Source organism: Tupaia chinensis, unplaced genomic scaffold (assembly GCF_000334495.1).
Source record: "Tupaia chinensis unplaced genomic scaffold, TupChi_1.0 Scaffold000394_1, whole genome shotgun sequence".
NCBI lineage: Eukaryota > Metazoa > Chordata > Mammalia > Scandentia > Tupaiidae > Tupaia > Tupaia belangeri.
The window spans coordinates 2,508,167-2,523,967 of NW_006159896.1; the positions used below are offsets into that span (position 1 = coordinate 2,508,167).

The following is a 15,801-nucleotide window of genomic DNA, read 5'->3' on the forward strand; positions in this document are numbered from 1 at the left end:
ATGGACGTGTACTGGAATGGTGTTCCATGTCCTACATTCTAGGGTGGCTGGTGACGAGGCAGCAGTGCCGGGCATGGCTGGGGCTGAGGTGAGGGCCACTGGCTCCCTGTCCAGTGCTGTCGGCTGCCAAACACTGGCCTCATCTGGACAGCATCAGAGCCTCCTGGGAGAGGGGGCACACCTGCCAGCGCTGTGCTCTGGGTTCCCAGACCACCCCTAGAGCTCACGGTCCAGTGGGCAAGACGGCAGGCCACAGCCTTCCCCAGGGCCCTGTGGAGTCAGTCTGTGTGCAGTGTTCCGACAGCTGTGCCACCAACAAGTGGGATTAAACTGTCCCAGTCCCAGGGCTAGGAAGGCTCCAAACCCGAGTCGGCCTGAGCCCAGGGGTGGGCTTCTACCTCTAGGCCATCAAACAAGGAGGCCCCATGGAGTGTCTGAGCGGCCTGAGGGTGTGAGGCCAGGACTTTCTTGGAAGCGTGTTCCTGCCCCAGAGTCTTAGAGAAAACCTGTCAGCCGGTGAAGCCACACGGAGGTGGGGCCGACCAGCCCTGGAAATGTCTTCGCCGGTTCCAAAACACACAGAACAGGACTTGCCCTCTCTGGGGGTCATGTTCTTCATGATTTTTTCTCTCCAGGAAAGTATTAGTTCATTTATATAAACTAGACATTAGTTTATGTAACTAGTGTGGGGGGAAAATGGACAACGTGGCACTCCGGGCCTTTCTTCTCCAGACCCAGAAGCTGAGAAGGTTTCTGCATTTCCTTTCTCACAGTCAACTTGCTGGGTGGAACTGCCACACAGCCGTTCCTCGGGGGTGGAAAGTGGGCTCAGGGGCCGTCCCGAGACACTGCGCACAGCCTCGGCTCAGATGAAGACCACCCTGACAGCAATCGAGACCTCAGGGGGAGCCACAACCACAGCTGCCGTCGACACCAGGCCCCAGTTCTCCCAGCCCCGGAGGCAGGTGCACTGCTCGGAGACGAGCGTGTAGCCTCGAAGGGCCAGAGAGCCCTGGTCATCCTGGTGTCTCCCACACTGGCTTCCTTTGCCCCTCGTGACCATGGCCGCCCGCCTGACCCGCTGGAGCGTGAGCTGGGAGGGCAGGGCTCACCTCGTTCTCATGGGCACCTGGCTCAGAGCAGGTGCTCGGCTGGCACAGGCCCTAGGCATGCGAGCCCTGAGGGAATGGATGAGCACCTCTTGGGCCTTTTCTTGGCAGGTGTGGGGGTGTCTGACTGCTGGGAAGAGCCCTGAGCTGGAGCCCAAACCCCTCCTGAGCAGCTGAGGGAGGCTGCGTTCCTCCCATTCCTGGGACTGCAAGAGGCACATTCCTGTCCCCGTCGGGCTCCTGCCATGCAGCTCAGTCTAACTGCCAGACTCAGGAAGGCCTCCCTGGAGCTGGTCCTTGGGCCTGCCCTCCACAGGACCCCCTGGCTACCCTACGACAGCAGCACCGGCCTGTCGGTCATCTGTGGCTGAGAAGGAAGCCAGGACCACTGAGTATATCTGAAGCCTTCCAGACACTCCCCGACCCTCTGGTGAGCCATAAAAACCTTCACATCCTGCTTCCAGGGCTGAAGCCAGGGATTTGGAAAATGGGTGGAAAACACTCCTGTGAGTGGGGCTTGCTGCTCTGTGCAGAACTGCCCGCGTCAGCACTTCTCTGGAAGGCCGTGCGGAGTCAGCAGTCGGCTCCAGCCTCTGAGAACCAGGTGTCCGCAGGGCCCAGCAAGGAGCTCGGGGGCCGGGGCTGAAGGTGCAGGTGGCCATGGGGTTACCCAGTACCCCTACACGCTGGGCTCTAGGCGGTCCAGACTGGGCCACTGCCTCAGGGGCTTTCAGAGTGGCAGGAAGACTGACACAGGGCCAGTACGCACAAACAAGCTGCCTGACTACTGAGGGAAGCCCCAGGGCGGAGCTGTCCAGGGAGCTCACTGCAGGAGGGTGGGACCCAGGGGACAGCAGGCACGCCTCTGTGGGAGGCCAGGTGGTACATGTTTCAGGTCTTGCAGGCCAGGGTCTTTGTTCCAATCACTCGATGTGTGGACTCAGCCAGGCACCACGGCGGTCCTCTGCTGCGAGCTCTCATGCCACCTCTGCTCTGTGGAGGAGCCCACACAAGGTAGGGAGGTAGAGAACAGAGCCAGGACACAGCAGGGCCTGGGCGTGACTGTGAAGCCTGCGCTTCAATCTCTAGGGGACTCTGACTGTGGGTGTATCCCAAATATACGAATGAAGTGGGTGCTCCTGGAAGATGAGCCACCTGGAGTGCCTTTGGTACCATCTGAGTCTGGTGCCAACAAATACCCTGGGCGTCCTGTGCACCCCCAGAGCACATACACCCAACGCTGGGCAACAGGCCTGATGACGAAGGTCCAGGAGCCTGGAGATCCTGGGTTTTTCTCAACCTTCCACCTCGGGGCTCTGCTCCTGCCTGTTGGGACTGTTCAGTCCCAGGCTTCATTCCCAGGGTCTTCCAGGAGCTCCAGCACAGAGGTGTCCCACAAGGGCCCCACATGGCCAGGAGCCTGCACAGCTGGTGCAGAGGGCTGTGAACAAGGATGGCCAAGGCTGCCACGCTGCAAATTCAACCCTTTGGCTCCAGGTCAACCCTGGCTGCCACGTCTGGGCCCTTAGAGGGTTTGGCCCCAACCACGGCAGCTATGATACCTGCGAGATCTTCCTTGGATGAGACCAGTCTTGGAGAGCTGCTTCCTGGTTCAATTCGGAGCGACAGTCTGGAAACAAAGAATCACAAGGTCAGATGGGCTCTGGTTTCTCACAGGGGAAACCGAACAGGTGGGTTTTGGGGTTGGGATATGGGTCCAGGCAGACTGAGAGCCTCATCCCTCTAGATTGTCAGGGAGTCCTGTGACCAAGGAGGAGAAGTAGAAAGAGTGACGATGGCCCCTCATTTTCTGAGCCTGTAACCTCATGACAACCCTGTGAACTAGATACACGGAGTAGAGAAGGAACAGGAGTAGTGAGGTTCGAGCAGCTTCTCCATCCTCACTGTCTGGCCTGATGGGGTTTTATCACTGCACTGCAATCCCTCCCAGCCGCCCCTAGAGAGAGGCAGGAGGCAATGGACATGCTGTGAGGACTGGCACTCAATATTTCCTTCAAGCACTGATTAATTTGTGGGCAGATACGACAAAGGGCTTTCAGATGCTAGACCCTCCCTCTCCCAGCAAAACCAACAAGCCATCTAAGCACTCAGAGAGAACTCACTGGTGCAGCTAAACTGGGAAAGGGGCAGGACCTAAAGCCATGAGCTTGGAAAACTTGCAGCCAAGGGAGGGAAAGGAGGGTTCTGGAACTAGTCTGAGGGTGCAGCATGCACGGCTCCCTGAGACGTCTCAGTGCTGAGTGGGGTCCCTACCCTTCCCTCCTCTGAGTGGCAACAGATCCTGGGATACTTGCAGGAAATGGGGGGAGGGCCCAGTGGACTCCCTGAGGGAAGTGAAGGCTCCACAGGGCTGTGTTTGAAAATCAGGGAGGGGTCAACAGGTGGCGTGGCGGTTAAAGGCACTGGACTCCCACATGGTCGACCATGGTTTGAGTCCCGGACCTGGCAGCTTGCTTTCTCACTTTTACTCTCTCCCTCTCTCACTCTGTCCTTCCTGGTCAAATTGAAATAAACAAATGGATAAATAAAGTTAAATTAAAAAAAAAGAAAGAAAGAAAGGAAAACTAGGGAATCCCTCCTAGAATGGGATACAGCCCCCCCTCCCGTAAGGTGAAGGAAACCCCAATATGGGCCTGTTCCTGGAGGCCACATAATTGAACAGCCCACTGGCTTCCCGCCTCCATGGAGGCTAAGCCTTCTACTACCCTGGGCTACAGAAGAGGAGGAAGACTAGGAACCCCCCACGCCCCAGTCACAGCCAGCAGGAGGGGACGGCCAGCCCCTCGTACACATGGAGGGCCACCATCTGCCTCCCTGTGTCAGAGCTGTGGACATCCCCACAGAGCCTCCCAAGCGGGGGTCGGAGGGAGGGAAATGGCATGTGGACAGCAAACAGAGGGGGCTTTGCCCAGCCCAACCCAGAGGCTGCCCCAGGGGGCCAGGAAGTGCCCCCACCCCCACCCCAGTGATCTGAGGAACTTCATGGGGTGAGTCCAACAAAACCTGCAGAGTAGGGTGACAAAGCAAAGGACCTGATGAAAAGGCAGACTGGAGACCTGGGGGAGCCGGTCCAGGGTGAGGACAAGAGGGCTGAAGGCCGCCACGTGGAAGTGGGTCAGTGCGGTCAGCAGGGTGACTGCTGAGGGGGTGCAGAGGTTGGCGCGTTAGGGCAGAGTGTGGGGAAACGGGGGCGGGGAGCAGAGGCCCAGCACCCACAGATTCCAGGAATCCCTGGAAGAGAGAGGCCGAGAAATGGCATGGAGGGAGGAGCCAGAGATGGCAACCAAAGGTGTTCCCCTGAAGTGCGGAGAGTGCACGCTGAGGTCCAGGGAAATGGGGACAGAGCCTCGGGGCTGAGCCGTTCCCTTATTAAGCCTCGAACACCAGGGAGTCCTTCACCAGCAGGCAGAGGGCCCAAGTCACTTCCAAGAGGGAAAATCCCAGAAGGTGCTTTACAAAAAGGCTGGCTAGAGACCTCTGTAGCAGCACCCAGGACAGAAGGCACCAGGGCCAGGTCTGCAGTCCCAAAGGAGGGAGGCCAGGTCAGGCTAGGCCGGTGCAGACAGCTCCCTCAGGAAAGGCGTGAGGGAGCCACGGGCTGCCAGCACTTTCCGTGGGAGGTGAGGGGACCTACTACCTGATGAAATCCAGCTGAAGAGGGGGCTGATTTAAAACAAAGACCCTGGGAATGGGAAAGCTGTGGAGAAACAACAGGTGGTAGAAATTGAATCTGTTTAAAAATGCTCAACAGTGGGATTATGATTCTTGACCACGATGTTTATGTTATAAACTTGGACGAGGTGGTGAGGATAATATAGCTAACGAGAAGTCGGCAGCTGGTGAAGTGGCGTGAAGGAATGGGGAGAATGTGAATAGACACGTCTCTCATAACCAGAGTCACCTGATGCGGTACGTGATGGACACCTAGTTAAAATGAATCGTATTGATTCAAGGGCCAGCAGGTGGCATGAAGGTTAAGGCGGCTGAATCCCACCTGGTTGATTCCATGGTTCGAGTCTCGGACCTGGTGGCTTGATAATCATACCAGGTGCGTGTGCATGTGTGCCCAACCCCAAATCCCAGGAAGAAAATGGAGGGCAAGGGATTGCAGTGTGGCCATTCCTCACCCCTCCCCTGGGGGGGGAGGGTGTTGATTTCTCACTTTTCTCTCTGTAAGTGCATGTACTCTGTACCAAAACTAAAAAAATTATTGATTCAAACTTCTTCATGTTATTCCTGACCTCTGATGTTAAGAGGATAAAAGAGCCTCTTTATTTTAGGTAACAGTGTAATAGTGTCTCTTGTGGTAAATAAATACTTATTTGGGACCAGCAGTTAGCATAATGGCTATGTCGCTGGACTCCCACGTAGTCGACCACGGTTCGTGTCTCGGACCCAGCGACTTAAACTCACACCGGGTGCGTGTGCGTGTGTGCCCAAGATCCTAAGAGGAGAATGGAGGAGAAGGGATTGCGGCATGGCCATCCCCCCTGGGGGGTGATTTCTCGCTTTCTGTCTCTCTGTCTCTCTCTGTCTGTCTGGCGAGCGCACACGCCCTATAGCGAAAACCTCTCCACCCTATAGCGAAAACCTCTCCAAAAAAAAAAAAAAAAAAGAAATACTTATTTAAAGAGCAGCAATTCCTTACATTTTATTCCATTTCCTTTTTCTGGGTAAATTAAAATGAGAGCTAATACTTTTAAGTAAAAATACCAAATGTGGCCGACAGCCATGGTGCAATGGTAACGCAAGGCTCTGTGAATGCTAGCCCATATGAGAAGGTCCCCGGTTTGCATCCCAAGAACTCCCTAGCACACCAGTAGGTGTGTGCCCAGGGTCTGGGCAGGGTGAGGCTGGGGGTGGATTGTAGCAGGATGACTGTTGTGGGTACCTATCTCTTTGTGTCTCTATCATGGAAGAAATAATTTAACTTTCTTTAAAAAATGGCAAGTGTAGTAGGCTCCAATTTTAATAAATTCTGTCCTGAATCTGTCCATCTATTTATCCTTCTCTATGTATATATAAATTTCTGTGCACAGAAAAACATCTCAAACTACAATATGTTCACTTGAGGCTGCCGGTCCTGTTTTCTAGGCAGTGGAAATTGGGTAATTTTCCTTAAATAAAATAGACAAACGGCTGAGACACACAGAGCGCTGGATGGGCCTCTTGGCATGATGTCTCCAAAACAGACAGGGGCGGGTGTTGGAAATGCAAGGCCGTGAGCAGAATGAGGAAGCTGTCTCCAGGTGTGGAGTGCGGGCTCCTCAGAGTCACAGCCTATCTATCTCTTGCCACTTGAGCCAGGATCTCCCTGGGAAGGGACTCCCTCAATGGTCTGGAGCCTGGGGACAAGAATGCTGGCTTCCTCCCTGGGTTTGTCCACTTGGGCCATAACAAAGGGCCTTTGTGGGACGCTGGCTGACTTGTTTAGCATCAGTGCTGGGGGCTTAATGTCCCTCCCTCAGAATGGAAGGAGTAATGAAATCTGTATACTGTCCAAGGGTTATCTCACAGTCAGAATTATTTATAGTCCATTCTTCTTAGAGGATATTAGTGCTAATAAAAAACTACTGTCTCTTTAATTGTAATACTGGCCCATGAATGGAAAATATTATCCCAGAAAGTGGGATTGATTTTGCACTCCAGGGTACTCTTTTCAGGAATAGCAAAACAGTATAAAAATAAAATGAATTCATTTGTGTGAACATAATTTTAACAGTAATCTCTGGCCTTTATCCATTGTTGTTACTACTATGGAATAGATCACAATTTCATATTCCATTTTATTTTAACAAGTTAGTTTATAATAACAACTAAAGACAACATGGCTATATTCCCAAAGATCATTAGAGCCATCTAGAAAGCTTTGGAAAGAACACAAATTTCCAGGCCCCACCCCAGGCATCTGGGTGGTCAGAAAGTTTCCCAAATGATTCTGATTTCCAGCCTGGGCTGTGATTCGCTCCTGGAGAGCTGGCAGGTGGAGCGCTCTCTGGACAACCATCCTCCTTGGGGTCTTCCCTGGGAGAGGATCATGGATAACCTGGGGGTTATCTCTAGTGGCCACAATCCTCTACAGTTTTCACTGACTTAGAAAACTGAGTAATTGGGCTGGTCAAATTCATAGACATGAGGGACCAGCAGCTGGAGTAATGGCTATGTCGCTGGACTCCCATGCAGTCAACTGTGGTTCAAGTCCCAGACCTGGCAGCTTAAACTCATACCAGGCATGTGTACATGCATGCCCAAGATCCCAAGAGGAGAATGGAGGAGAGGGGATTGTGGTGTGGCCAACCCCCCTGGGGGGTGATCTCTCACTTTCTGTCTCTCTATCTTTCTGGCAAGTACACGCGTCCAACAGCCAAAACCTCTCCCCCCCAAAAAAATTCATTGACATGAAACTTAGAGATTGAAAAGTATACTGGCTAATAAAATTCAAAGGAATCATGGTATACTATGGGCAAATAGGAGCATGTAAAGTTGACCTTTGGGTGGTAAATGATCAACCACAGGCTGGCTGAGACTTGCTCTGATACCAGGTCATTTGAAAAAGTGCCTCAAGCTCGAAATGAGCCAAGAGGACAATCAATATGGCGGACAGAGTTGACACTCAATCCTTCTCCCTCCAGATAGGTGGGAATGCTGGCTAAGTCCCCAGGAGTCACAGATGAAGACAGAGCTGAAGAGCAGAGCAAAGTGAGTGGAAGATGAGGCCAAAGGACCTATAGGGGTCTTCATGAGAGCTGAGTCTTCTTCGTAGGGGTTGCCTGGGAGGGAACTGGGGCCTCGGCCAGTGCCAGATGGCAAAAGCCCTGCAGTTGGCTGAGAACCACAAGGAACTGTCTGGTCCATGAGATGGGCTCTCAGAGAACTCTGCTGGCCTAGAGATGCAGCTAGAAAGCGGCCCTTCCACCCAGAGCCATGAGTAGGAAGTCTCTTGTTAGAAACCAAGCTCCATGCCATCTTTGTGAATAGCCATGGAGACCACGTTCCCATTCCCGGGCCCCGTGGGAAAGCCACGCGGAGACCTTAACAGCCGCTCGGTGTGGGGGCCTGCGGGATGGGCGAGGAGCTGCTCATTCAGTTGTGAGCACACTGCACACTGCTGTGCGTGCCGGGCACGAGTGCTGCTGCAGAGAACTGCAATACGCCTACAGGTGGTTGCTCACGCGGCCCAGCAGGACCAGGCTGCTATGGGGACCTGAACAAAGGGCGAGGGCTGGGCTGACGACCACAGGATGGGTGGGCACTTACTTGTAGTTGTCGTCTTCCACAAACTTCTGGAGCTCCTCAATGTAGCGGACAGACTTCAGGTACTTCTGCACGTGGGGCAGGGTTGTGAGGTGATCTGCCAAAAGGGGAGAGAACCAGAGGTTGCAGCCTCTCCCCATTGCCAGGCCCCAGACAAGGAGTGCAGGATGGCTGATTTTAGAAGCTGCTTGATTTTGAGACTCCTTCTCTTTCTCACAGTTGCTGGCACTCCTTGGGCCAGGCCCTGTGCTGGGCACTGGGCACAGAGGCATGGTCAGGCCTGGGCTCCGCCTTTAGGAGTGTCCCCAGATGGCTGGGGCACACAGATGCTGAGGCCGCCAAGTGGCGCACCCACACAGATCCCGCTGTGACTGCAGTGAGGACAGGAAGGAGGCCCTTTCCCCAGCCACCTGTCCAGGCCAGGCGGTTGACTGGTGTCAACCCTCACACCTGCCTCATGTGGGAGACAGCAACCACACGGAGTAGAAAGCCATGGCAACTCGCACAGGGCACGTCACTGGGAAGTGGCAGAGACGTGTTCTGAGCCCAGGTCAGCTGACGATCGGCCACACAGCATGGCCTCTCTGCCCTGGAGCAACTGACACCAGGTCCCGAGACCATCAGGGTCACTGCCATCTTCTGGGAGGGTCACGGGGTGGGCCGGAACAAGTGAAGGGGAGAGGTGGGAGGAGTGGAGGGGGGCATGAGGAGGGCGTGAAGAGGAGCGGAAGGGGGGCGGAGACGGGGACGTGTGTCAGGTGCTGTGCTGTCCCTTAGTAGAGATTCTGAGTAGGCCATTTTTTCTCTAAAGTCTCAGTGGTGTCTCTGGAGTGAAGGCAATGACACTTGCTCCACAAAGCCAAAGGTGGGGACAAGCAGGTGAAGGTGACATTGGTGACAGCAGGGAGTCAAGCTCTGATGCAACACTGGGCTGTGCTATGGGCACACTGATGTCCTCACTGTCACATGCGGGAAAACCTCAGAGAGCAGAGCTGAGAGGTGACCTGAAGCCCGTGTCTGTGACTGCCCTACTGCCTGACTGCTTAGGGGACAACAGTGAGTTTGTGGAAGGGGCCTGAGGTGTGAGGCCTGCACTGGGAACCAGAACTGTCAGACACGCCCTGCCCTGCCACCACCCTGGGACGCTCGTGGAGGGCTGGCAGGCAGGACCCTACCTCAGTGAGGCCACCCTGTAGAAACCCGAGGTGGCTCCCCTGTGGGCTTCCCAAATGGAGGCTGCTGACTCCTCATACCCTGTGGGACACACAGGGCGGCTGGTGTCTTTCTTGGCCCCTACAGGTGCTTTGACACCTCTCGTGAAAACTGGTCCCTGCAGCTCTACCACCGCCGACTCCTGCCCGGCCGCCTGGTCACCTGCCCCCTCTTTCCAGCCGACTCCTCCTGCTCGGATGCCCTGTCACCTGTGCTCACTCATGGAGGACTTGGGCACCAGGCTCAAGCTGAGCTCCACACCCTAGAGTCCACGTGGATGGCCCAGCAGCATCCTGACTTCTTGGTTCCTGGCCCCCTTCGCCAACAGCCCTCTCCTGTTTCCACCCAGACACCCGCCACATGGCCCGACTATGGCCCCAGCTGCGTACCACACCGTGGCCCTCTTCCCTCTGGGCCAACGGCCAGACATTTCCTGACCTCCCTCGTCAAAAGGGATGTACACCATTTGCAAGTTGGGCCTGTAAAGCCCGCCGTCGTGAGTCCCCCTCTTCCTGCATCTGCCAGCTGGATGCAGTCCAGGGAGGGCTCTGAGGCTGTGGGAGAGAGAGGGAAGGACCTGGCCCCCGAATCTGTTTGGGAAGAGCTGCCCAGGAGCCACTCACAAAATTCTTTGTGAATGAGTGACCCGGGCTCTGCCACTCACTGGACACGGGACCTTGGACAAGCAGCCAAGCACTGAGCTATTTTCAGCCTTGGCTTCCTCATCTGTAATACGGAAATGCTATTTCTGTGTTATCTAGTGGCAGTCTTAGTAGAGGAAAGCTGTATGGATCTAGCACACCTTAGATGCTCAGGATACTAAGATACAGAGCGTTGTGGGGGGCTACCTGGTCTCTAGAGCTTTCTCACTGACGAGGTGCTGGACCCACGTGATGCTCAGTGATACGATTTCACAGTCCTATCAGTCCAGCATACTAACCGTAGCTGCAGGAAACTTGTAAATCAGCAATGATTCGGAGAATGTTGTTCATCTGATTGGATCTTTGTTCGTTTTCCATGATGCTGCCTGAGGCAGGGTATGCAGAATCAATGTAGATTAAGTCCAGAAGGTAGATCCCTGAAATTAAAAAAGGCACGTAGTGATGGTGGGCGCTTACCACTCGTCAGGACAAAATGGAAGGAAATTGCGCTGCCCTGCTACGAGACAGGAAGGGCGGGCGACTGACAGAAAACTGAGGTACGATTCAGACGTCAACTCCAATCCTGACCACTCGCTTTTCACCGACTGCTTAGCTGTAAGTCAAACCTCTGAGCAGCAACCAAAATGAATGCTAGTGGATTTCAGCATGTCTAGTGTACACTTTCTCCAGCAATAAGGCTTCTTACCTGTGAGCAGACTAGAAAGAGCAGGGTGTGAAAGGGATGGAGACTAGTGTTTTTCACCAACCAATGAAGTTTAATATTATAAGCCTAAGGCGTCATGTCCAGGGAAACACCCATTTGACTGAATTCAGATTTTTAATGATTCACTTAACTGCCCGTTTGTCTGTCTGTGTATACACACACACACGCGCGCACACACACACACACACACATATGCGTGCGCGCATACCATAAATTAACCAAGGGACTAAAGAAGAAATTAAAAAAAGCAACAGTTCTCAGTCCAAAGAACTAAGGCTAGACAGAATTTTCCCGAGGGTGTGTAGTAAGAAAACACGGTGTGATAGGAACACATGGCTGCGACAGGCCAGTGAAGGCTGGGAGGAAGTCGGGCCAAGCTGCCTGGCCAAGGAGGAGAATGGGCACTGGCTGTGGAGCGTGAGCCAGGCATGGCTCTGGGCTGGCTGGGCAGGACTGTGCCTCAGACTGCTGACAAGTGGGTGGACGATGTGCAGCATGTCCTTCCTGCAGCCCCATGGGCACTGCTACTGGGTCTGCCGTCCTGGGGTTGGGCAGAAGGGATGGAAAGCAGAATTCAAGGCAGAAAGCACTGAGCCAGACGAAGGGGAGTGATTGCTAGCTATGAAAAGATAGCTGATTGAGAGGATCTAATGCTCATACATTTCTATGCCTGGAACAAAATTACAGCAAAACAAAGCCCCACCCATAGAGGGAGCCTTTGGCATGTCTCTTCCAGAATTTGTGTGTATATATCTATCTGTATGTCCACATATGTACACACATACACATACATCTAGCATATTAGGTACTAGTACTACACTAACAAAGTCAGTTTTTTTGTTTTGTTTTGTTTTTTAATTTTGCTGTAAGGTGTGTGCGTTCACTGGAGAGACAGAGAGGGGGGAAAGTGAGAAATCACTCTCTGGGAGAGATGGCCATGCTGCAATCCCTTCTCCTCCATTCTCCTATTGAGATATCGGGCATACGTGCACATGTGCCTGGCGTGTTTTTCAAGCTGCAGGTCTAGGACTTGAACTGTGCAACTGGCCATAAGAGATCCAGCTCCCGTAACTGCCATGCCACCAGCTGACCCATAAGCTTGAATTTTTATAAATGAAAATTTGTATATAGTTCTTTTTAAATACCTGTGTAATACTTACAAAAATGAATTACACACTAGACTATGAAGAAAAGCTCAGTAAATTTCAAAAAGCAACTGCCATATTATCCACTTTTTTTTTTTGTAGATTTTTTTTTTTTCTCACAGGGCACGTGCACTTGCCAGAGAGACACAGAAAGAGACAAGGAGAAGGAAAGTGAGAAATCACCCTCCAGACGGGGTGGCCATACTGCAATCCCTTTTCCATTCTCCTCTCTGAATTTTGGGCATGCATACACATGGTTTGGCATGTATTTTTAAGCCACTGGATCCAGGCCTTGAACTGCAGAGTCAGCTATGTGGAATCCAGCACCTTAACCAGCCTGCCACCTGCTGGCCCTATCCCCATTTAAAAAATTTTTACTACAATACATCTAGGATTTAACAAAAATGATTTTTAAAAAATCTGACCACTTGAATACACACAAATGCACACTTTCTCTCTAAGTAACTCTGAGGTCAAAGAAAAAGCAAGGGCCAGTCAGTGGCCTGGCGATTAAGGCATCTGGAACCCAGATGGCTAGCTGTGCGGTTTGAACCCCAGATTTAGTGGCCTGAGAAGCATGCCAAGGATCACGAGGTATCCATCCTCTATGTGTCGGGGGTACTTTCTCATGTTCTCTCTCTCTCTCTCTCTCTGGCGAGAGTGTGCACTTTCTAACACACTTTAAAAAGAAAGGAAGAGAGCAATAAATGATAAAATAAAAAACCTGCTTGAAAACAATGACAAGAATACTACATATCAAAACTTACAGTTTCTGGCCAAAGTGGCAACCAGAGGAACATTTATAGCCTTCAAAGTTTACTGTCACAAACACAGGAATTAACCTGGTACTTAATACAAAAGTTGTGGGAGTTTGGCACAGATGGAAGCACTGCATTACCAGTTACACACTCATTATCTTATTTATCCACCCGACAACTCATTTTATAGAGGAGGACAAGGAAACTCAGAGAGGATGTGTAAGTCGTTTGAGGTCACATAGCTGGTAAATGATGGCGAGGGAGCTGAACCCAAGCCTTCCTCCTCCGGAGCACATGCTTCCTGCATCACAGTGGAGCGCTGGTGCTGGATACCATGAGTCATTAGTCTGCTTTTAAAATAGCTACGCATTGTCATGGGAAACCATTAAATCACAGAAACATATGCTAATGCTTCTCCTAAGAGCCATTTCTGCTTCCTTTCTCTCTGGCAGTAATGTTTCCAAAATTAATAATTAGAAAAATTTCCCTTCTATAGAAGCTCCAAGTTTGATCAATTTTAACCACAGATGTGTTCTTTCTCACAACCTTCTTTTACTTCTTCCTTCTTAAAAATGTAACTCAGTTACCTCCCCACGGATTCAGTAAAGGCAATCCTGAAAATCCTATTACAGCAGCAACCACAGCAAAAAGCATCCTCCAGTACACCTCCAGGGGGTGAAGGGAGGTGGTGCACGAGGCAGCTTTATTCCAGACGCAATGTGCAGCCATACAGCCTGCCTGGCTCAAAGCAGTGGAGCAGAAGCTCCGCCAGGCTCAGAGGAAGGGAGGAGGAAGAGGACAGCTGCTTCCTGGGGATCCACTACAAGCAGGCACCTTCCCTCCTTGTCACACGTAACCCCGAGAAGAAGGTGAATCCTGCCAACGCCTCATAGCAAGTGCATTGGGACTTGAACCTGGGTCTGTCAGGTTGCTGCACACTTGTTCCTATCCACTGGTCATCAGATGCATCTTCATCGAGGAAGGCTCACTGTGTGCTGCCCTGTGAGGTCAGAGCCAGCCCCCGAACTCCCTCTCAGGTCCCTGGTGCTCTGGAAAAGCTAGCCACGGAAGGGATCAGCACACCATGTCTCCAGGCCACTCCCAGCCCTACTTTCACTCTGGGGAGATGGGCGTGGGGGCCCCACCTCATAAGACAGTACATTCAACCGCCAGAGTGTCCACCATCCTCACTACGAAACACGCAGACTCTGAAGTCTGTCTGCTCCTCAGGACCTGGGAGAGTGAGCCAAGGCCACTGCCTGCCAAGGACTGAGTGGAACTCCCAAAAGGAACCTCCCAAAAGCAGCCTCCTGGCCCCAGAGACCTGAGGAGGCCTTGAGCCTTGGCAACACCTGGACAGAGCCTCCATATAAACTACCTTGGAATCCCACAACAAAAAGTGAAGCAAAAGCAGCAAGTCTCCTACAGTTAGCATTGCAAAAATTCGGGAATTATGTATTAGTCCATAACAGAAAAACGGGGTCTTCATTAGAGGAAAAGTGGGATTAAGGTGTGAGTTTACTTTGGTGCAAAATTTTGGAGGAACCATGCATAGTTTTCTTATAAAACACATTTTCCATGAACTTGCTAAAGCCCCTCACATTTAGGAGTCTGAGCTGTAATGGAATCCTAAGGAACACCGCCGTCCCCTCGCTCCGTGTGGGCACAGGGCTGAGTCCCGGGAGCGGACAGCGCCTGCCACAGCTGCGATCAGATACATGTTGGTATCACTCACAGTTCATGTCTGCCCCTCGTCAGACCCGAAAGCCTGAGAGCAAAAGTGTGTGTCTTGCTCTACAAACTGAGAACAAAGTGCACGTGAGCTGCTTGGGAGCAGGAGCGTGAAGAGGAACGCACGAACGAAGGCATGTTTTCTTTACCCCACACAGTGCTCTAACACGGCACCCAGTATCATCCCTGTTTTGTAGCTGAAGAAAGACACGAGAGTCTTGGGATGACAGTACTAGCTAATGTTTGCTGAGCACTTACTATGGGTTCTAGGCCCCATGCTAAGAGCTTTGCCTAGATTACTGATTCCTAAGAACAAGGCTATTGTCGGAGGTTGTAGTCCTTCCTTTATAGAGGAAGAAACTGAAGCAGAGAGGTTACATCACTTCGTTGAGGTCACACAGCTGGGAAGTGGCAGAAGCAGGATTCAAATGCAGGTCTGTCCAGGCTGCCAGAACGTCAGTGCTCCTTTAATTCCGGGCAGATCCTCTGGTGCCCGTCAGCCAGTGAGGCAAGACAGGAGCATGAGTCAACCCTCCCTGGGGCACGGGGATCTGGCTCTGCCCCCCGAGTGCTCCTCTGGGGTCCACACTCTCCAAGACAGCGTATGACTATACTCCGGCCACCTTTCTTGCCACATCTACCACCTGCTATTCTCCACTGCCCTCACACCCAGCGTGGCTTATCTGTCCCAGGTCCCATCGTCAATGACGCACCCCTGGTGTCCTGACAGGCAACTACGCTGCAAGTGAGAGAGTGTGGGGCCTGCAGCCAAGAGGTTGGCACCCTGACTCCGTCATTACCAGCTGGGTGGCCTCACACAGACCTTTGTACCTCAGTTTCCTTGAATGTGAACAGGGGCAATGCCAGTGGTTGAAACGAGTCCCCTGGCCCAGGGCCTGGACAACTGAAGTGCCCAGGGACCCGAGCTGACCCTGAGCTGGCTCCAGAGTGAGGTCCCAGTCAGAGCAGCAGTGGGATTCCCATGGGAGGGATGAGCCCATGTGGGTTTGACAAATCATGGATGGCACTCAGATGCTAACCACACGGTGGCCACCCTGCAGCTAGACCGGTGCTGGGAGCTGCCATGTGGACTGGGACAGCTCGGCGGGATGTCTTAGCTCCTAGCTACTTACACAGAGCTGCTGGAGCAGATGACACTGTGCCATTGGCCTTGGGACTGGAGCAGCCACTGGCACTGGCTGGCCT

General features: G+C 52.6%; 1 protein-coding gene across 15 annotated transcripts in view; it reads right to left on the reverse strand.

The window, feature by feature from the left end:
- RALGPS1 (Ral GEF with PH domain and SH3 binding motif 1) overlaps positions 1 to 15,801 on the reverse strand; it is a 284,196-nt gene that overhangs the window by 37,811 nt on the left and 230,584 nt on the right. For all 15 annotated transcript variants that reach the window (XM_006154099.3, XM_014590021.2, XM_027774049.1 and 12 more), the window contains 3 exons: positions 10,537 to 10,674; positions 8,388 to 8,481; positions 2,672 to 2,739 (listed from right to left, as the gene is read on the reverse strand). In XM_006154099.3, the coding sequence (XP_006154161.1) occupies positions 2,672 to 2,739; positions 8,388 to 8,481; positions 10,537 to 10,674 (300 nt within the window). The remainder of the gene's footprint in view (positions 1 to 2,671; positions 2,740 to 8,387; positions 8,482 to 10,536; positions 10,675 to 15,801) is intronic.